The sequence below is a fragment of the Salvelinus namaycush genome, chromosome 21 (assembly GCF_016432855.1).
Source record: "Salvelinus namaycush isolate Seneca chromosome 21, SaNama_1.0, whole genome shotgun sequence".
NCBI classification, from domain to species: domain Eukaryota; kingdom Metazoa; phylum Chordata; class Actinopteri; order Salmoniformes; family Salmonidae; genus Salvelinus; species Salvelinus namaycush.
The window spans coordinates 25,961,456-25,982,711 of NC_052327.1; the positions used below are offsets into that span (position 1 = coordinate 25,961,456).

General features: G+C 41.5%; 3 protein-coding genes across 5 annotated transcripts in view; 1 reads left to right on the top strand and 2 right to left on the bottom strand.

The window, feature by feature from the left end:
• LOC120066245 (craniofacial development protein 1-like) overlaps nucleotides 1–825 on the bottom strand; it is a 49,822-nt gene extending 48,997 nt beyond the window's left edge. For all 3 annotated transcript variants that reach the window (XM_039017485.1, XM_039017484.1, XM_039017483.1), the window contains exons 1-2: nucleotides 451–825; nucleotides 115–247 (exon numbers count right to left, since the gene is read on the bottom strand). In XM_039017485.1, the coding sequence (XP_038873413.1) occupies nucleotides 115–247; nucleotides 451–517 (200 nt within the window). In that variant the 5' untranslated portion in view covers nucleotides 518–825. The remainder of the gene's footprint in view (nucleotides 1–114; nucleotides 248–450) is intronic.
• A 61-nt stretch (nucleotides 826–886) lies between these two features.
• Nucleotides 887–7,300, top strand: LOC120066246 (transmembrane protein 170A-like). Its single transcript, XM_039017486.1, has 3 exons — nucleotides 887–1,356; nucleotides 4,791–4,961; nucleotides 5,113–7,300. Exons 1-3 carry the CDS (start codon nucleotides 1,242–1,244, stop codon nucleotides 5,241–5,243), a joined length of 417 nt encoding a protein of 138 aa, XP_038873414.1. The 5' UTR covers nucleotides 887–1,241; the 3' UTR covers nucleotides 5,244–7,300.
• A 261-nt stretch (nucleotides 7,301–7,561) lies between these two features.
• Nucleotides 7,562–21,256, bottom strand: part of LOC120065830 (capping protein, Arp2/3 and myosin-I linker protein 3-like) — a 39,415-nt gene continuing 25,720 nt past the window's right edge. Inside the window, exons 32-38 of the mRNA XM_039016877.1 lie at nucleotides 21,121–21,225; nucleotides 20,782–20,818; nucleotides 11,674–11,748; nucleotides 11,173–11,550; nucleotides 10,389–10,499; nucleotides 8,831–8,935; nucleotides 7,562–8,110 (exon numbers count right to left, since the gene is read on the bottom strand). Coding sequence (XP_038872805.1) covers nucleotides 7,902–8,110; nucleotides 8,831–8,935; nucleotides 10,389–10,499; nucleotides 11,173–11,550; nucleotides 11,674–11,748; nucleotides 20,782–20,818; nucleotides 21,121–21,225 — 1,020 coding nt within the window. The 3' untranslated portion in view covers nucleotides 7,562–7,901. The remainder of the gene's footprint in view (nucleotides 8,111–8,830; nucleotides 8,936–10,388; nucleotides 10,500–11,172; nucleotides 11,551–11,673; nucleotides 11,749–20,781; nucleotides 20,819–21,120; nucleotides 21,226–21,256) is intronic.

Sequence of the window (21,256 nt, forward strand, 5' to 3'; positions counted from 1 at the left end):
ATTCCAGCAGACTAACAACATGTACTTTACAAGAAAAACTTAGCAAAACAAAGCAATCACTGCACACAAATGGTCTAAAAACTGAGCCAAACACAAAAGTGTTGAATCACTCACCTCATGCCAATGTGTTGGCCTTTCTTCTTTTTCTTCTTGGTGACATTATCAGACTGTTGGCCACGCTGATCATCCCCTTCCAGACCATCCTCTTTCACACATTCATTCATGTCATCTTCACTAAGGTTGTCATCTGTCATTCAATCACACAACAACCATGATTAGAATACTTGAATTGAATGACAAATACAGTAGCTTTCATCAAGCAACATACATGAAGAATATGACACCTAATATAACTACTGTATAGAGTGGTTATGATTTTCTGTCACGTGTAATAAAATATATTGTCAACTCTAGCATTGCATGTCTATCTGCTTGTGGAAGTAACCTTACCAGATGGGACATAGTCTTGATCTGCATTTGAAGAATAGCCATCGGAATCATAATCTGAGTAATTCATAATTTCCCCTTCAGAAAGAGCCTACACGTTCTACCAATAGTAAACACAGCAGGGAATGTATGAATAGTTGGCTAGATAGCTGTCTCCAGTAACGTCAGCAAGTTACAAAAGCAAAGCACCGGTTGTCTGACAAACCCTGGCTGTAGCTAGTATCACGCGGTTACAAAGTAACTGAGAAAGCTATCAATTTTTTCTAGCTGTATAGCTTATTATACCTTCAACCAAATTAACGAACAAATACTAAACAAGTTTCTACACTACGAAAACGTGTGGCTTTGGTGACTAGCTACAGAAAGGAGCTCAATGAGTAATTATCTGGTAGCTGTTGACTTCCTGTTTTACTACGGCAAGTCCACAGGATCAACAAATCGTTCAGAACGACGGGTTTATAGCATATTTGTTGTTGGAAATTAAATACCGGTTTCTTTGTCGATTGCATTAGTATATTTGTACATGTCAATACTCTTTGTAAATGATGTTTAACAAGCTAGCTAGCGTATTACGATTGTGAAATCCTTTTTGTAGTCCTTTGAGTATGTTAACGGCGTGACGTCAAACCAAGTCGTGTTGACATCAAGCTACATGAGCTAGCTAACAGATATATTCAGGGAGATCAACCAATCCAACCCTTGTGGACTTGCTAGATCCAACATTAATGTTCTCATGGTGTTATTCGGATATTCGTGGTCTCTCACACTTGCTCGTGGTGTCATGTGCATAAGACATGCATAACGGATATAACGAGATTGGATTTGTTCAGCAAATTCTTAGCTTGAATTTGGTCCCAAGGAAAAATGGCACCAATCGAGGCAACGACACATCGCTTAGCGACTTCTCAGGTGAGATTCAATCTAGCTATAGCCTCGCTCTGTTGTATCCAGTCGAACGGTTTTCGCTGTAAACCTAAAGTGAATGTTTCGTTAACCGATTTAACGGTAAATGAACATAGCTAACGTTAGCTTATGTGAACGTACACTAAGTAGCTAATCTTGTGTTAGCTGGCAATAACAACAATATTAGCTATTGTACAAGCGGACAGCTTTAAATTGCCCCTAACGTTAATCCATATATTAGTCACCAATGCAGTGGTCTTTTTAGAGAAAGTGCCATGTGTTTGTGAGAAATATTATTCTCCAGACTACTGTGTGTGAGAGATGTATATAATGTGTAATCTTTAGCAGTTTATATTATTTCGCTGGGTTATTTAGGGGTCAGTTGTACATTATGAATGTGAAACATGAGTACTGGGTAGGTAGTATTGAATTCAGAAGACGTGTCAGAGACAACAGGCATGTGTGTAATGTCTGTGTAACCCAGCATTTCCCAAACTCGGTGAACATTTTAGTTTTTGCCCTAACACTGAGTTTGAGTTGATTTATTCTTGCTTACAGATAAAACTTAAGAAATGCAGAATTTACATTACTAATAATTGCAAAACACTAATTTAAAATACATAATACGTGACATAAATCTTAGCTCTTTCTTAAAACCGCATTGTTGGTTAAGGGTTTCTAAGTATTTCACTGTAAGGTCTACTACACCTGTTGTATTCGGCGCATGTGATAAATAGAATATTGAACAATTGAAAGCATTACAGGAAATGTTTCATGATGGTCATTTAAATATTAAAATGTGATTAAATTTGTTTGATATAATTTTTGTGAGAACCATTTAAGAGCTAGAGTTATTATACAGTCTGATAGCAACTGATTCAAAAGATCAAAGCTTGGTGATTCGTTTACTATTTGAATCAGCTGTGTAGTGCTAGGGCAAAAACAGAAAACGTGCACCGAGTTTGGGAAACCGTGGTGTAACCTCTGGGCAATTCTTTGGTAACAGAATGACGCTGAGACTCCGAAGTTTCACTTTAAAATGCACGCCAAACAAAAACGATACAACTCAATGCACAAGGACTAGCTAGATTACTTTTAACAGTTAACACAGGAAATAAAATAACACATTTAGGCTACTTGAAGAACAGTGCAGATGCAAAGTTTAGTAACAGAATGATGATAAAATCTCTCTGTGACCATGTTTTCCAAAAACTGTTAAGTCTACTCTGAAATAAGATTCAAAATTCTGCAGAAAGAATGAATGGGGTGTCAGCTATGACACCTTGAGTTGAAAAACATCAACAGAATGACATCATGGATACCTGATCAGTACTAAAGAAATGCATAATTATGGATATGAATGTCATTCTCTTCACGGTGATGTATCCTGAATAGGTACACAAAGGTAGAAATATGCAATATCATGCATATTTGGGCATTATTCTACAAACTGGTTATTTTAATGAGCTCTGCCCCCGAACAAGACCACATTTGGTCCGGACTGGACCAAATCTGTATCAATCATAGACTTCTGAGTTTCACAAGTTTGGACATCGTAGTAGAGCACAGTAGAGTTCAGTACAGGGGAAAGGGGGATACCTAGTCAGTTGTACAACTGAATGTATTCAATTGAAATGTGTCTTCCGCATTTAACCCAACCCCTCTGAATCAGAGCAGAGTATAGTTCAGTACTGTAGAGTATTATACTGTACTCTAGTTTGATCTACTGTACTGAACTCGACTCCACTGTAGTACTGAACTATACTCCTTTTCTTTACTGTACTGAACTGTGCTGTCCAAACTTCTGAAACTAGGCGTCTGTGATTGGTTCGGATTTAGTCCGAAATCAAGGCCATTCCGAACCTGACCAAAAATCAACGTTGAAATCAAGGCCAGGGCGGACTGACCAAATTTTAAATTACTTTTCAATGTCCAGGGACGTCCTGTATTGGTTGGTGGTCAGTGGGTGAGGATGCTAGTTACAGTAAATGGAAAGAGAGCGGTGAAATTAACTGGAGAGCGAGAGAGGAAGGGGTTGCCCAGACTGTTTTCACACTCTTGCTTTTACCACAACACAACAGAAAAAGCGGTATGTTAGTGGAAGGGAAGACCGTAACAGGTGACCCAACTGTGGTTTGTGACTACTATGTAGACAATTCTATTGCAGTAATTCTGTTATATATTTTTCCCTCATTCTGTTACTGATTTGGTAACAGATTGATGCATTTTAATTAGGCCTACTTAATAATTCATTAACAAAATTGTCATCAGTAGAAACACGATAACTAATTGGTAGGTCTACTATTACTTTTACTATCCTCCCTCCTCATGAGGGAGAGAAATGTGAAAATATCTTAGATACAGTTCTGTGAAAGTATTTGCCCCTTTCTAATTTTGTCTACTTTGGTGTATTTTTTTAAAATACTGAATTATCAGATCTTCAACCAAAACCTTATATTAGATAAAGGAAAGTTAGTTTACAAATAAAACAAATACCAACAGTCAAGCATGGTGGTGTGATGATTTGGGGATGCTTTGCTGCCTCAGGACCTGGACGACTTGCCTTAATAGAAGGAACCATGAATTCTGATCTGTATCAGAGAATTCTACAGGAGAATGTCAGGCCCTCCGTCTGTGAGCTGAAGCTGAAGCACAGCTGGGTCATAAAGCACGACAATGATCCAAAACACACAATCAAGTCTACATGAAAATGGTTATACATTTTTTGTTATTTGTAAACTCGGGTTCCCTTTATCCAATATTAGGTTTTGGTTGAAAACAGTATAAAAAATTGAGAGAATCAGAAAGGGGGCAAAAATGTTTTTGCAGCACTGTATGTGGGTTTTTTGGTAACAGAATTACAGTACACTAGGCAATATTTTTTTGAACTTACAAAGGCAATTCATTTCTCCGAAACGAAATATAAATGTTGATATTAGGCAGGGGTCTTTACTTCAACATTGTGTTTTGATGTATTTCTAATAACTTTTATGACTTTTTCTGGTTGATGTTTTCTAAGACCCCCTTTCCATTTGTTTGACCAGAAATCAAAGCCTTTGCTTATTCCTAACTTTAGGATGGAAATTGGTTGGAGAAATGTATATATACCTTAATAAAAAACTGACTATTGGCTTTCATTTGACATGCTCCTATGAACTTCACCTGTTGGTGCTCATGGGTCCTTTTACATGGAATAGCTCTATTATATCATGATGCGCTTGCATTTTTTGCATTTTCTAAATTGTATTAATTTAGCAGACGCTCATATCCAGAGCGACTTACAGCAGTAGTTAGGGTTAAGTGTCTTGCTCAAGGGCACATCGACAGATTTTTTTTCCCCCCTAGCCGGGCTTGGATTCAAACCAATACCCTTAACCGCTAGGCTACCTGCCTACACTTACTTCCTTCAGTTGCCTAACTCCCTCTGCTCTTTCTCTCAGAGATGTGGTATGGCGTCTTCTTGTGGGCTGCTGTCTCTTCACTGGTGTTCCACCTCCCCGCTGCTCTCCTGGCCCTCGCCACCCTGCGACAACACAAGATGGCCCGCTTCATGCCCATCGCCATCCTACTGATGGGCATCGTGGGCCTTGTGTGTGGTGGAGTCCTCACCAGTGAGTTATTCACCTCATCTTCTGATAAGCTATAAACATGATCCATTATAGTACACAAACATCACTATTCATCAACTCACTGCTCAAAGCCATGATGTTCAAATTATTTGATACATTGCTCAAAACAAAACAAAAATATTTGTGCTTGTAGGTGCTGCCATAGCTGGGGTGTACAAAGCAGCAGGGAAGAGGATGATCTCCTTGGAGGCCTTGGTGTTTGGAGTGGGCCAGTCCTTCTGTGTTCTCATTATATCCTTCCTCAGAGTCCTAGCTACACTCTAGCACTAGGACACAGGAATTCAAGAAGGGAGTGAGGGGGGAAGAACATGCAATCATCAGGACGGCATATGCAAGAGACAGCTGTTCCTTCAGAGGCCTTATTTTCTATAACCGTTACCGGATGACTCTTTGTTTGATACATGATTATTTTCCAAAGTGGTATATTTCAGGGCTAACCAGAGGCTCTTTCTTCTTCATTCTTTGTTAGTTTTCATTCAGATTGTTGTGTGTGTGGCTGTGGCACTATACTCTGAACTAGCCTTCTCATTTTGTGAGTTATATGTGTATCATACACATGGCTGAGAATGAAACATTCCAGAGAAATTGCACTCTACAATTTGGTTGAGTAAACTCTAAGTTTTACTGTTCAACGGCCTGTAAAAGACTAGCCTATACATGTCTGAGCCTGCATGCCTTTAGAGAAACACTAAAGGAGAACATTTTCTGCTCCTCCCCAAGTCATTCAGCTTAATACAATGTCTTGACTGTGAGGTGTAATATCTTTACAATGAGGCACAGTGCTCGATGATATGACATTGGTATTGACATTTTAAGTCAGACATAGCTACAACTTTAAGCTTTGTGTTATTTCCACATGTGTTTTATAGCATTAGAGATTGTCCATATTCCTACTTGGGATGTGTAAAAGAAAGTTTGTACATAATATTTAAGCCCATTCCAGTTTATTCTGTAAGCATAGAGGCATTCTGTATATTGCTGAGAACCATAGGGCCCTAAACTCAACTCTCGACCTCGAAGCCAGTTCCACTGCGTTTTTTCAAGGACTGATTTAGACCTGGGACATCAGGAGGCTGCAATTAATTGTCAGGTAGAACAGAACACCATCAGGCTCCGGACTTCAGAGTTGAATACCACAAGGAATAGAGTTGATCCATCTATTTTATTCTCTTAAATATTTTTCCATATTGTTAGGGGTATTTTCAGATGGTTGATCAGCGGGTTAAGTCCAGTGTGTATGCAACATGCTTCTTTCTGAGTGAAATCTTAACACAAAACAGTAGCAGACTACACTTGGTTATCTGGCGTCAACACGCTTATAGAATTGTATATCTCTTTCAAGAACCTTTGCTGCATTGCTCAGTTTTTGTTAATTTTATATTGGCCTTGGTGTTAATGGTGAACAGTATATAGGAATAGTGTAATATATTGTTACTTTGGCATTGATTATGCTAAAGGAATAAGAGGCAACTTCACTCTAAACCATGAATGTGAATCTAATTTCCTTAAAATCCCTTGTGGAATTTCTTAAACCTTTACCAAAGAGAACCGAATACAAAATGTACAACTGATTTAGTTTGAACTGAAAGCCCCCATGTCCCAAAATCCTACTTTAAGGATTTTGACAGTGTATCTTGAGTATAAATCTGGAGTTGTGTGTAAGGACACGGGTAAAGTCAAATTTAGCAAGAAATAAATCACATACCATCATAGGAAAGCACAACTTTGTAGAGATCTCTATTACATGCCAAGAGTAGCAAAGACTAGCGAAATCAAGCATTAATTACAGTTACACTAAAATGTTTTTTTAAATTATTCAGCACCACTGCATGCGGATTGTCCAAAACTATCAGCAGATTAGTGACCATTATAAGTGCAGTAATAATACAAGGGGTGGATTGAGAGCAGACAGGTTATAGGAATAAATTAGGATATTGAGGTTGGCTTGGCAATAACACTATTGGGTTATGAATCATTATTGTAATGTAGACATTTGTGGTGATTAAAGTTAACAGCAGGCCAGAGCTGGTCTACTTCCTGGCAGTGACATGTTGAAAGCCATGCTCATCTAAGCCTTGGACACCTCAATTCCACAGAGTTTATTTTTCTAAAGTTCTTTAACTTTCCTCATTGTAGCATGACTGCACACTGTTTGTTATAGCTAGTTGGTTTGTCTCGATTTCCATTAAGTTAATGCTCTTTATTTACCATGTGATTTGAATCCATGGATTGATTTTGTTTTTACAAGGTTGATTTTATTACAGTAAATTAAGTGCCAATTGTTAATATTTTAATGTAATAAAAAAATGTTTACATTATAATCGTTTGAGTAGTGTATTGTTTTACACCCGACTGATTTCAACTCATTTTGACAATACTGCATGACACCAGAGTAGTGTGTCAAGAGTATAGACTGATTATTTATCTCCTGCTCCATCTTTCTGCCTCTCCATACACACAGATGGCACTTCTGTGCCTTTACTGCCTCCACTAGCCAACTCCCAGCAGCAGCATGGCTTAGTGGTGAACGGAGGGAGTAATGTGGCGTTACCAAGGAGAAACTACACACAGATGACTCATCATGAGGGGGCCACTATCCAGGCTGCACTCCATGAGACAGCCTGGCGCTTTATATGATCATCACTGAGATAATGTTTCCTTGGCTGTTTCATGTTTTCCATGCACTTCAGGCAAAACACTGCTGAATATTTGATAAATGAATTAACCAAGGTTTTGTAGCTTTGTGCATTAAATTAAAGCAGTGAGGAAAGTGCACTTAATGACACTTCAAAATCAACTTTTTAATAATTAACAAGTATATGTATGGATTTACTCTTTAAAACATTTAGTTTAGAATTTTTTTTTTCATAATCTGGCGTGCAAGGCAAAGGTAGACATGATAGAAAATAGACTATGAGCAGGTCAATCCATGTGTGTCTCCGGTAAGGGGGGTTCAGTTCTTTGGTCTGATGTTTCTGCCTGTGCTGTGTGCTGCTGTGAGACAGTCTCTCCCCTCTTCTCTACTGTGCTCTCTCCCTGACTGGTCCCCACTGGGCTTGGCCCTGGCTTGTCCTCTGTTATTGGCCAGCTGTCCATCCCCTCGCCAGTCCTCTCCTCCTCTGCTTCACCTGCTGTTTAGATTATTAATAAGACACAGCAGAGATTAGATTTTCAATCTCAAGGACAACAGAGAACAAGACAAAACCAGACTTTTTTACAGGCAGAAAGATAAACCTAACAAAATTGAACAGTGAAAAGAAAAACAAGTTTCTTGATTAGATTTATCATTCAATAAGTAATTTCTGTTTAAACCAAAACAAGGTTATTCTAGATGTTAATAGCTGCACTCTATAGCATGCTGTAAGGTAGATATTTACTGAGGGTTGTGGGCATAAGGATGAAGCATCTCTTTAATAAATCTGTCACATTAAGGACCTGATATTCAGTCTTCCTCAATGTCTGTAATTGAAGGTGATTTGCCAGAAAACTGTGATGAATATCCCTGTGTCAAAATGCTAACAAGTATTTGAGATATAATAGGATGGTAATTGCACTACAGTGTATGTGGTGCTGATGGGTGAGTTATTATTATAGAACAACAGTGGAAGACAAAGCAGAGAGAAGGGGAGGAAGTGAGCATATGCCCATTAGCCCAAGGCTTATAGGTCCCAAACCAAACATTTGTACATTTGGCACAACGCCTCAAAAAGAACAGCCATACACATCTTAAAATCTCTTTCAAACCATTTTCACTTAGTAACTTATTATCCCCCCCCCCCCCCCCCCCCATGTGTAAAAACACTCAGTATAATATGTAATTGTCAAGATTTCTTACTGAGGATTTTACTCACCATCCTTCCCCTCAGGCTGGTCCTCACTACAGGTAGGGAGCTCCCCGGGGTTGGCACGTTTCTGGGCTGGTGACCTCTGCAACCGGGGCAATGTTGCCTTCAGCTCTGAGAAGGAAAGAAACAACCTGCCTCGTGAATTTACCTCATATCCAAAGTGCAGCAGGACATCTATGAACACAGCTAGGATTTTCAATGTATTTGACACACACCTGTGTCAATCAATACATGTTAGAATCAGCGATTCCACTCAGTCTTTCTGGGTAAGTCTCTAAGAGCTTGCACACCTGGATTTTACAATATTTGCACATTATTCCTTAAGAAATTATTCAAGCTCTGTCAAGTTGGCTGTTGAATCTTGCTAGACAGACATTTTCAAGTCTAGCCATAGATTTAAGCTAAAACTGTAACTAGGCAACTCAGGAACATTCAATGTCGTCTTGGTAAGCTACTACTGTGTATATTTGGCCCTGTGTTTTAGGTTTTTGTCCTGCTGAAAGGTGCATTTGTATCCCAGTCTGTTAGAAAGTGGACTGAACAAGGTTTTCCTCTAGGATGTTGCCTGTGCTTATCTCTTAGTTTATTTTTATCGTAAAAAATTCCCTAGGCCTTGCTGATGAAAAGCATACCCATAACATGATGCAGCCACCACCATGCTTGAAAATATGAAGAGTGGTACTCAGTGGTGTATTTTGTTGGATTTTACCCAAATATTATGCTTTGTATTCATATTTTCTTTGCCAAATGTTTTGCAGTTTTACTTTAATGCCTTATTGCAAACAGGATGCATGTATTGGAATATTTGTATTCTGTACAGGCTTCGCTCTTTTCACTCTGTCATTTGGGTTAGTATTGTGGAGTAACTACAATGTTGTTGATCCACCTTCAGTTTTCTCCTATCACAGCCATTAAACTGTTTTAAAGTCACTATTGGCCTCATGGTGAAATCCCTGAGCGGTTTCTTTCCTCTCCGGCAACTGAGTTAGGAACGATGACTGTATCTTTGTAGTGACTGGGCACATTGCGAGGCATTGGAAAACCTCCCTGGTCTTTGTGGTTGAATCTGTGTTTAAAATTCACTGCTCGACTGAGGGACCTTACAGATAATTGTATGTGTGGGGTACAGAGATGAGGTAGACATTCAAAAATCATGTTAAACACTATTATTGCACACAGAGTGAATCCATGCTACTTATTATGTGACTTGTTAAGCAAATATTTACTCCTGAACTTGTTTAGGCTTGCCATAACAAAGGGGTTGAATACTTATTGACTCAAACATTTCAGCTTAAAATTTTTTATGAATTTGTAAAAATGTCTAAAAACAATCTTTTCCCACTTTGACATTATGGCGTACTGTGTGTAGGCCAGTGACACATAAGCTACATTTAATACATTTTAAATTCAGGCTGTAACACAACAAAATGTGGAAAAGGTCAAGGAGTGTGAATACTTTCAAAAAACACTGTATACACACAGTATAGGCTTTATATGGCTCTGATCCTCTGCAGTAGCCTGTGGTATCCAGCAGGAAGTGCTCTCTCTCTGCTGCTGAGCTCACCTTCATGGTCCAGCAGAGCAGCATGTTCTCGGAGGAGAGAGTCGTCGTAGACAGACACAGCTCTCCGCTGGGGAGAGGGCTTCATGCGGGGCCGGGGTTTAGGAAGGGTCTCTAGGGGACGACCAAGACACACAGGACTCAGATACACAATCACACACAACATAACTGGAGGTGGGTATAGGCACTTGAGTCACAATGACATTCATGTTCAAAAAAAGACCAGACCAGGCATTGCACTACCCAACACATGTTTGGCTCACATGTTTGGGATGCCATCCTCTGCCATAATCTGGACCCAAATAACATCAGATGAGTGGGTGCTAAACATTGGTGGTGGATGAAGGGAGTTCCTACCTTCTTAATGTAAAATGCTTTGAGCACTTTTACACTGTAAATTCAAGTAATTCAGTCATTCAAATTAGGCATTGCTGAGTAAAAACCAATACAGTCCAACTCCTGGCAAATGGACTCCCAGGCTTGATCTCAGCTCTGTTCGATTGTGTAAAACAATCTTTCCAAGTGCATTAGGAGCTGCCATCCACAAAATATTACAGAATATGAAAACAGAGAGAGACACTGAAGTAATTATTATGCTCTGAGCATTCACTGTTCTTGCATTATTTAATATTAAGCTCATAATGGAAGACAAATAATCAGAGTGGGAGAGACAAAGAGAAGAGACAAATACAAGCTAGCTTGGTCTTTTTCTGCTCAGATAGAAAAACACCAAAGCTGCTCATATATTTTGTCACCAAGGAGAGGTGAGGACTGTATATAAGTGTACCTTCAGTAACTGATTGTGCTCTCTCAGAGCGCTCCCTGCTCTCCAGGGCAGAGGGTCCCCTGCGTGGCGATGGGGCAGGGGGAGTCTCCTTGCGGGGGGAGGGGCAGGGGGGCTCCCTCTGCTGGGGCTGGGTCTGGCTCTGGGAGGGCTCTGGTTCTGTTCGCTGGGTCTCTGGGCCTGTGGCTTTGCTTGGCTGCCGGGGGAACCCCAGGGATGTCCTAGCTGCAGCAGGGGGCTGCTGGGGGGCAGGGAGAGGGGGTTTGGCTGCCACTGTGGGCTTGGGAGAGAGGGGGCCGATGGGACGTCCTGGGAGGAGGGGCTTATCTGTTCGGAGAGCCTCCAGAGGAGTTAGGCCTGCTCTGATTGGCCACCTGGTGTCTGAGGAGAGAAGGGCGGTTGCACTGAAGTCATTACTGCAACATAACATTTACATATTGGTTTGGACTATGGATGGATTTATTACATGGACATCCATTCACCAGCCTTAAGTGTCAGAATTACCTGAAGCTGATGTGGACATAGTGCGAGGCTTCATCAACGTGGTTGGAGGTTCAGGTTTTTTGTCAAGAATTGCACCTGAGAAAGAGAAGATTTTAGCAAACTGGGAAGTTCACCTACACATACTATGAGCCCCTCCATAATTGAAGCAGCCTGACACACAAAAAAACGAACAAATCCACACAAAAGACATCAAAGGGAGCTGTCACTGTCACCTTTAGAGCACAAGCCATTGGCTGATAGTGCCGAGTTCCCCTCTGAGTGGATGTGTGAACTGACCCCTGACCTCCAGCACTGAGTGACAGATGGACGAAATGACTCCCAGGCTGGCCTGTCTGTGTAGCTCTGACCTCCCGTGAGCCTCTCTGACCTGCTCTAAATTTGGGTCAACTCCAGGTATCACTTTTATTTATAGATGTAGGCTTGATTTCTCTGTTAACCTTTACCTCACTGGCCTTTACCATCTGAAGGTGAATTTGACAGAAATAAGCACAGTTTTTACATTTCTATCAAATCAAAATTAAGAAGAATATTATCTATAGGTTCCTTTGTATTTTCAAGGGTTACTCAAGAAGCACAACAACTGCAGTTGATATTATACTAGCATCTACTGTCAAATCACATCACTAGTGTCACAGCAACACTTTTACTTGACAGTCTACAATTCAACAGTTAGAAGAAGAGACATTGACATCTAGCGCAACCAGCCAACTCTAAGTTGACAGCAAACCTGAGATGCTGCCATGCTCCCGTCAGCAGGAAAGGATCTGTAGGGGAGACCGGGGGTTGGTTGTCACACAGGCTGGTTTTCACAGTGGGGGGGGGGGGGGGGGGGGGGGGGGGGGGCTGTGTAATCCATCTGGTCAATTCAGGTCAGGATAACAAAACATTGAGGTGAGAGGAATAACTGCATTTTTCATCTGTGAAATTAAATATTCATACGCTTGTTATTTCTTTAATAAATAGTTGTATGATGGGAGTATCCATAAACAATTACTTTTATTGAAAATAGGAAAGGGAGAGCTTTATTTCAAGCCTATTTGTGAGTTCCTAGATCAAGCCATGTGGTAACTAGCATCTTAATTAGCATGCTACTTAAGATTAGGAATGGTTGTCACATTGATGTTTAGGTTGCTTGTCACAATCTGACAACCATATCCATTGTAACAATGTGCCCAGTAAGCTAAATTACATTGAAAAGATGCCTAGAAGACTTGTTTTCTGGATGTTGAAAAGACCTCTATGTTTCACAAGTTTGGACAGCACAGTACAGCACAGTCCAGTAGAGTTTAATTCAGCAGAGTACAGTGCAGTATAGTACAGTACAGTTGAATTCAGTATAGTAAAGTACAGCAAAGTAGAGTACCGTACAGTTGAGTTTAATTCAGTAGAGTACAGTACAGTTGAGATACATTATATTGTACTTTACTCTGCTGTACTATACTGTATTCTACTGTGCTCTACTGAACTAGTATACTGTGCTGTCAAAACTTGGGAAACATGGATGTCTATGATTGGTTCTGTTTTGGTCCATTCCGAACCTGCTTGTCCAACAGAGTCAGCAACATTCACAAACACGCACACCTCTTCCTGTTTGAAAAAGCATTCCCTGTTTTCAACAAAACATGGAGTTAACACAAATATTTACAGCTTTACTTTTTTCACTTATGAATATACTACACAGAATATACTACATCGTGTGACATAAGTATAGGGACAGTGTGGAGGAGCAATTCAACAGGTCGGATATGAGGCATATGTGGCAGGGGCTTCTAACGATCAAGGATTACAAAAATAAAGCCTGTCATGTCTCGGACACCAATGCCTCCCTACCAGATGTGCTAAACTCCTTTTTCTCATGCTTCGCACAAAGCTGCCGAGGAAAGCCTCTGAGGAGAACTTGAGTTATGTGCTTACGGTCTCCACGGTGGACATATGTATGTCATTCAAACCTGTTAACCCTTGCAAGGCTGCCGGCCTAGACGGCATCCCTAGCCGCGCCCTCAGAGCATGTGCAGACCAGGTAGCTGTTGTGTTTTCGGACATTTTCAACCTGTCTCTAGCTCAGGCCTGCTTCAAGATGTCCACTCTCATCCGGTGCCCAAGAAAGTGAAAATAACTGAACGACTACCGACCCGTTACACTCACTTTCGTCATCATGAAGTTCTTCGAGAACTTTCTGCTCCCTCTATGGACATTTGTACAGGGTAAAAGGGATCTTGAAGGAGGGCAATCCCTCCATTTTGCAAAGCCATACCCTGTGGACGGCGCTTAATTGGAGCCAGTTTCGGCCTACAACAGGGCAATGACCCAAAGCACAGCACCAAACTATGCAAGAACTGTTTAGAGAAGAAGCAGTTAGCAGGTATTCTGTCTATAATGGAGAGGCCAACACAGTCACCGGATCTCAACCCTATTGAGCTGTTGTGGGAGCAGCTTGACCGTATGGTACGTAAGAAGTGCCCATCAAGCCAATCCAACTTGTGGGAGATGCTTCAGGAAGCATGGGGTGAAATCTCTTCAGATTACCTCAACAAATTGACAACTAGAATGCCAAAGGTTTGCAAGGCTGTAATTGCTGCAAATGGAGGATTCTTTAACGAAAGCAAAGTTTGAAGGACACAATTATTATTTCAATTAAAAATCATTATTCATAACCTTCTCAACGTCTTGACTATATTTCCTATTCATTTTGCAGCTCATTTCATGTATGTTTTCATGGAAAACAAGGACATTTTGAAGTGACCCCAAACTTTTGAACGGTAGTGTATGTATTATTTTATTGGTGTATTATTGTTTCATTCCCACCTGTACTGTCACTTCCTCTTGAATTTGCAGACGTGTTGCTGTGCGTTTTGTTGCTGTGCGTTTTGTTGCCAACCTTACTTTGTTAGCTGACAACTTTACGTATTTTTTTTTCCTTTTTTTATTTTTTATTTTTAATTACCGTTTATATTTTTAGTTTTTCCATCACAACTTTTTTCCCTCATTCAACTTTTTCACTCCGGACGCTTTATCTGGACATGGTTCGTCAGCACATTCAACAGCCGAAGCTAAGTAGTAACATTAACATGATGTCTTCTAATTGCAGTCGCTGTACTCATAATATACAGGAGAACGATCGCCTTATGGCGAGGATAGCTGTGCTGCAAGCCCAGCTTCAGACGCAATCGTTAGGCAAGGGTAATTTCAGTGTAGGAAAGGATGAAACAGCGTCTGTGCCACCAGTAAGTACAGATAGTAACGTTAGTATAAATCCCCCCGCACAGTCCCCGCAGCCGGACAACTTTCTCATGGCTTCTGGAGGGAAATGCTGTAGGAATGCTCAACTGGTGTCGCTCATTCAGCCGACAGAAACTTTCAACCGGTTTTCCCCATTAAGTAGCGAGTCGGAGTCTGAGGCCGAGTCTTCTCGTCTCTACTCCTCCCGTTACGGGGTCTGAGACGCCGAAGGCTCCCACCATTAGCTCTGACAAATTGAAAACCCTAGTCATTAGTGACTCCATTACCCGCAGTATTAGACTTAAAACGAATCACCCAGCGATCATACACTGTTTACCAGGGGGCAGGGCTACCGACGTTAAGGCTAATCTGAAAATGGTGCTGGCTAAAGCTAAAACTGGCGAGTGTAGAGAGTATAGAGATATTGTTATCCACGTCGGCACCAACGATGTTAGGATGAAACAGTCAGAGGTCACCAAGCGCAACATAGCTTCAGCGTGTAAATCAGCTAGAAAGATGTGTCGGCATCGAGTAATTGTCTCTGGCCCCCTCCCAGTTAAGGGGAGTGACGAGCTCTACAGCAGAGTCTCACAACTCAATCGCTGGTTGAAAACTGTTTTCTGCCCCTCCCAAAAGATAGAATTTGTAGATAATTGGCCCTCTTTCTGGGACTCACCCACAAACAGGACCAAGCCTGACCTGCTGAGGAGTGACGGACTCCATCCTAGCTGGAGGGGTGCTCTCATCTTATCTACCAACATAGACAGGGCTCTAACTCCTCTAGCTCCACAATGAAATAGGGTGCAGGCCAGGCAGCAGGCTGTTAGCCAACCTGCCAGCTTAGTGGAGTCTGCCACTAGCATAGTCAGTGTAGTCAGCTCAGCCATCCCCATTGAGACTGTTTCTGTGCCTCGACCTAGGTTGGGCAAAACTAAACATGGCGGTGTTCGCCTTAGCAATCTCATTAGGATAAAGACCTCCTCCATTCCTGCCATTATTGAAAGAGATCGTGATACCTCACATCTCAAAATAGGGTTACTTAATGTTAGATCCCTCACTTCAAAGGCAGTTATAGTCAATGAACTAATCACTGATCATAATCTTGATGTGATTGGCCTGACTGAAACATGGCTTAAGCCTGATGAATTTACTGTGTTAAATGAGGCCTCTCCTCCTGGTTACACTAGTGACCATATCCCCCGTGCATCCCGCAAAGGCGGAGGTGTTGCTAACATTTACGATAGCAAATTTCAATTTACAAAAAAAAAAAAAATGACGTTTTCGTCTTTTGAGCTTCTAGTCATGAAATCTATGCAGCCTACTCAATCACTTTTTATAGCTACTGTTTACAGGCCTCCTGGGCCATATACAGCGTTCCTCGCTGAGTTCCCTGAATTCCTATCGGACCTTGTAGTCATAGCAGATCATATTCTAATTTTTGGTGATTTTAATATTCATATGGAGAAGTCCACAGATCCACTCCAAAAGGCTTTCGGAGCCATCATCGACTCAGTGGGTTTTGTCCAACATGTCTCTGGACCTACTCACTGCCACAGTCATACTCTGGACCTTGTTTTGTCCCATGGAATAAATGTTGTAGATCTTAATGTTTTTCCTCATAATCCTGGACTATCGGACCACCATTTTATTACGTTTGCAATCGCAACAAATAATCTGCTCAGACCCCAACCAAGGAGCATCAAAAGTCGTGCTATAAATTCTCAGACAACACAAAAATTCCTTGATGCCCTTCCAGACTCCTTCTGCCTACTCAAGGACGTCAGAGGACAAAAATCAGTTAACCACCTAACTGAGGAACTCAATTTAACCTTGCGCAATACCCTAGATGCAGTTGCACCCCTAAAAACTAAAAACATTTGTCATAAGAAACTAGCTCCCTGGTATACAGAAAATACCCGAGCTCTGAAGCAAGCTTCCAGAAAATTGGAACGGAAATGGCGCCACACCAAACTGGAAGTCTTCCGACTAGCTTGGAAAGACAGTACCGTGCAGTATCGAAGAGCCCTCACTGCTGCTCGATCATCCTACTTTTCCAACTTAATTGAGGAAAATAAGAACAATCCAAAATTTCTTTTTGATACTGTTGCAAAGCTAACTAAAAAGCAGCATTCCCCAAGAGAGGATGGCTTTCACTTCAGCAGTAATAAATTCATGAACTTCTTTGATCTTTTCATGATCATTAGAAAGCAAATTACGGACTCCTCTTTAAATCTGCGTATTCCTCCAAAGCTTAGCTGTCCTGAGTCTGCACAACTCTGCCAGGGCCTGGGATCGGGAGAGACACTTAAGTGTTTTAGTACTATATCTCTTGACACAATGATGAAAATAATCATGGCCTCTAACCCTTCAAGCTGCATACTGGATCCTATTCCAACTAAACTACTGAAAGAGCTGCTTCATGTGCTTGGCCCTCCTATGTTGAACATAATAAACGGCTCTCTATCCACCGGATGTGTACCAAACTCACTAAAAGTGGCAGTAATAAAGCCTCTCTTGAAAAAGCCAAACCTTGACCCGGAAAATATAAAAAACTATCGGCCTATATCGAATCTTCCATTCCTCTCAAATTTTTTTGAAAAAGCTGTTGCGCAGCAACTCACTGCCTTCCTGAAGACAAACAATGTATACGAAATGCTTCAGTCTGGTTTTAGACCCCATCATAGCACTGAGACTGCACTTGTGAAGGTGGTAAATGACCTTTTAATGGCGTCAGACCGAGGCTCTGCATCTGTCCTCGTGCTACTAGACCTTAGTGCTGCCTTTGATACCATCGATCACCACATTCTTTTGGAGAGACTGGAAACCCAAATTGGTCTACACGGACAAATTCTGGCCTGGTTTAGATCTTATCTGTCGGAAAGATATCAGTTTGTCTCTGTGAATGGTTTGTCCTCTGACAAATCAACTGTACATTTCGGTGTTTCTCAAAGTTCCGATTTAGGACCACTATTGTTTTCACTATATATTTTACCTCTTGGGGATGTCATTCGAAAACACAATGTTAACTTTCACTGCTATGCGGATGACACACAGCTGTACATTTCAATGAAACATGGTGAAGCCCCAAAATTGCCCTCGCTAGAAGCCTGTGTTTCAGACATAAGGAAGTGGATGGCTGAAAACTTTCTACTTTTAAACTCGGACAAAACAGAGATGCTTGTTCTAGGTCCCAAGAAACAAAGAGATCTTCTGTTAAATCTGACAATTAATCTTGATGGTTGTAAAGTCGTCTCAAATAAAACTGTGAAGGACCTCAGCGTTACTCTTGACCCTGATCTCTCTTTTGACGAACATATCAAGACTGTTTCAAGGACAGCTTTTTTCCATCTACGTAACATTGCAAAAATCAGAAATTTTCTGTCCAAAAATGATGCAGAAAAATTAATCCATGCATTTGTTACTTCTAGGTTAGACTACTGCAATGCTCTACTTTCCGGCTACCCGGATAAAGCACTAAATAAACTTCAGTTAGTGCTAAATACGGCTGCTAGAATCCTGACTAGAACCAAGAAATTTGATCATATTACTCCAGTGCTAGCTTCCCTACACTGGCTTCCTGTTAAGGCAAGGGCTGATTTCAAGGTTTTACTGTTAACCTATAAAGCGTTACATGGGCTTGCTCCTACCTATCTTTCCGAGTTGGTCCTGCCGTACATACCTACACGTACGCTACGGTCACAAGACGCAGGCCTCCTAATTGTCCCTAGAATTTCTAAGCAAACAGCTGGAGGCAGGGCTTTCTCCTATAGATCTCAATTTTTATGGAACGGTCTGCCTACCCATGTGAAAGACGCAGACTCGGTCTCAACCTTTAAGTCTTTACTGAAGACTTATCTCTTCAGTAGGTCATATGATTGAGTGTAGTCTGGCCCAGGAGTGTGAAGGTGAACGGAAAGGCTCTGGAGCAACGAACCGCCCTTGCTGTCTCTGCCTGGCCGGTTCCCCTCTCTCCACTGGGATTCTCTGCCTCTAACCCTATTACAGGGGCTGAGTCACTGGCTTACTGGTGCTCTTTCATGCCGTCCCTAGGAGGGGTGCGTCACTTGAGTGGGTTGAGTTACTGACGTGATCTTCCTGTCTGGGTTGGCGCCCCCCCCTTGGTTTGTGCTGTGGTGGAGATCTTTGTGGGCTATACTCGGCCTTGTCTCAGGATTGTAAGTTGGTGGTTGAAGATATCCCTCTAGTGGTGCGGGGGCTGTGCTTTGGAAAAGTGGGTGGGGTTATATCCTTCCTGTTTGGCCCTGTCCGGGGGTATCATCGGATGGGGCCACAGTGTCTCCTGACCCCTCCTGTCTCAGCCTCCAGTATTTATGCTGCAGTAGTTTATGTGTCGGGGGGCTAGGGTCAGTTGGTTATATCTGGAGTACTTCTCCTGTCTTATCCAGTGTCCTGTGTGAATTTAAGTATGCTCTCTCTAATTCTCTCCTTCTCTCTTTCTTTCTCTCTCTCGGAGAACCTGAGCCCTAGGACCATACGTCAGGACTACCGGGCATGATGACTCCTTGCTGTCCCCAGTCCACCTGGCCTTGCTGCTGTTCCAGTTTTAACTGTTCTGCCTGCGGTTATGGAACCCCTACCTGTCCCAGACCTGCTGCTTTCAACTCTTAATGATCGGCTATGAAAAGCCAACTGACATTTATTCCTGATTATTATTTGACCATGCTTGTCATTTATGAACATTTTGAAAATCTTGGCTCTCTCTAATTCTCTCCTTCCCTCTTTCTTTCTCTCTCTCGGAGGACCTGAGCCCTAGGACCATACGTCAGGACTACCGGGCATGATGACTCCTTGCTGTCCCCAGTCCACCTGGCCTTGCTGCTATTCCAGTTTCAACTGTTCTGCCTGCGGTTATGGAACCCCTACCTGTCCCAGACCTGCTGTTTTCAACTCTTAATGATCGGCTATGAAAAGCCAACTGACATTTATTCCTGATTATTATTTGACCATGCTTGTCACTTATGAACATTTTGAACATCTTGGCCATGTTCTGTTATAATCTCCACCCGGCACAGCCAGAAGAGGACTGGCCACCCCTCATAGCCTGGTTCCTCTCTAGGTTTCTTCCTAGGTTTTGGCCTTTCTAGGGAGTTTTTCCTAGTCACCGTGCTTCTACACCTGCATTGCTTGCTGTTTGGGGTTTTAGGCTGGGTTTCTGTACAGCACTTCGAGATATTAGCTGATGTACGAAGGGCTATATAAAATAAACTTGATTTGATTACTGTTGGCACTTTAATCTAAAATAATAATAATTATAATGCTTGATATATTTTTGTCATTATGGCTAATAATGATATATACAGGTATATTATAATATATCCCAACACATATGATAATATACTGTTATATCTTAAAGCGGCAGATACTTGCATATTTCGTAATATATTTAGATATATTAAAATATATCAAACAATTACATGTTTACAATATACCAAATAATGTATTTTTGAAAATATAAGATATATTATTAAAAAGATATCTTCAATATATTTAATTTCCGTAAGGGGTCGCTAGCTGGCACAGCCACAAAGTCATACAATCTGATTTTAAACCTAACCTTAACACTAACCTTAACGACACAGCTAACCCTAATGCCTAACCTTAAATTAAGACCAAAAAGCTCATTTGTTTTCATGAATTTTTACCACATAGCCAATTTTGACTTTGCAGCTGGCCTATCTAAGGGGAAATCGCTCAGTTCTGCCTCCAGGGCAAGATTCGTGACAATAAACTTCAACCTGCGAGGAAAACACTAACCAGTAAGTGTGACAAACAACCCCAGTCTCTCCTACATACAGTGTGAAGAGGAACTAGGAACAGGAAGTCCCAGATCCCAGACACACAGCTGAGGAGGAGTGGGGAGAGTCTTACCCTCTGAGTTGGCTTTCCTCAGCTCCTCTTCTTTGTTCTACAAGGGGATATAAGACAATGTTATTCTTGAGTTACCCTCCTATGTGCTCCTACCTGGACTGAAAATGCAGGCTGCAGTGGATAAGCCCTATTAAATCATTTACAATACCAAGGCTGTCACACCCTCACCATCAGGCCTGAGACATTCAAGGCCATGCCACATTACATTAATGTCACAAAGGTACTGTAATCCTTAATGAATCCCACTACAGCTGTGTGCTCAGAACATAAAGGAAATAGTCAAGTAGAGAACAGGAAGGGTGGTCCACAACCATTCATATCACACACTAACACACACACCTGGCTGGTCTTTGTGTCTGCAGGAGGTGTCTTGGCCACCCCCATGCGGTGGAGCATTACGTGGAGACGCTGCTCAAGGCTGGATGTGCTCTCAGATGCGTGTTTCTGGAAGAGGATGACCAAAAGCATATCTAAA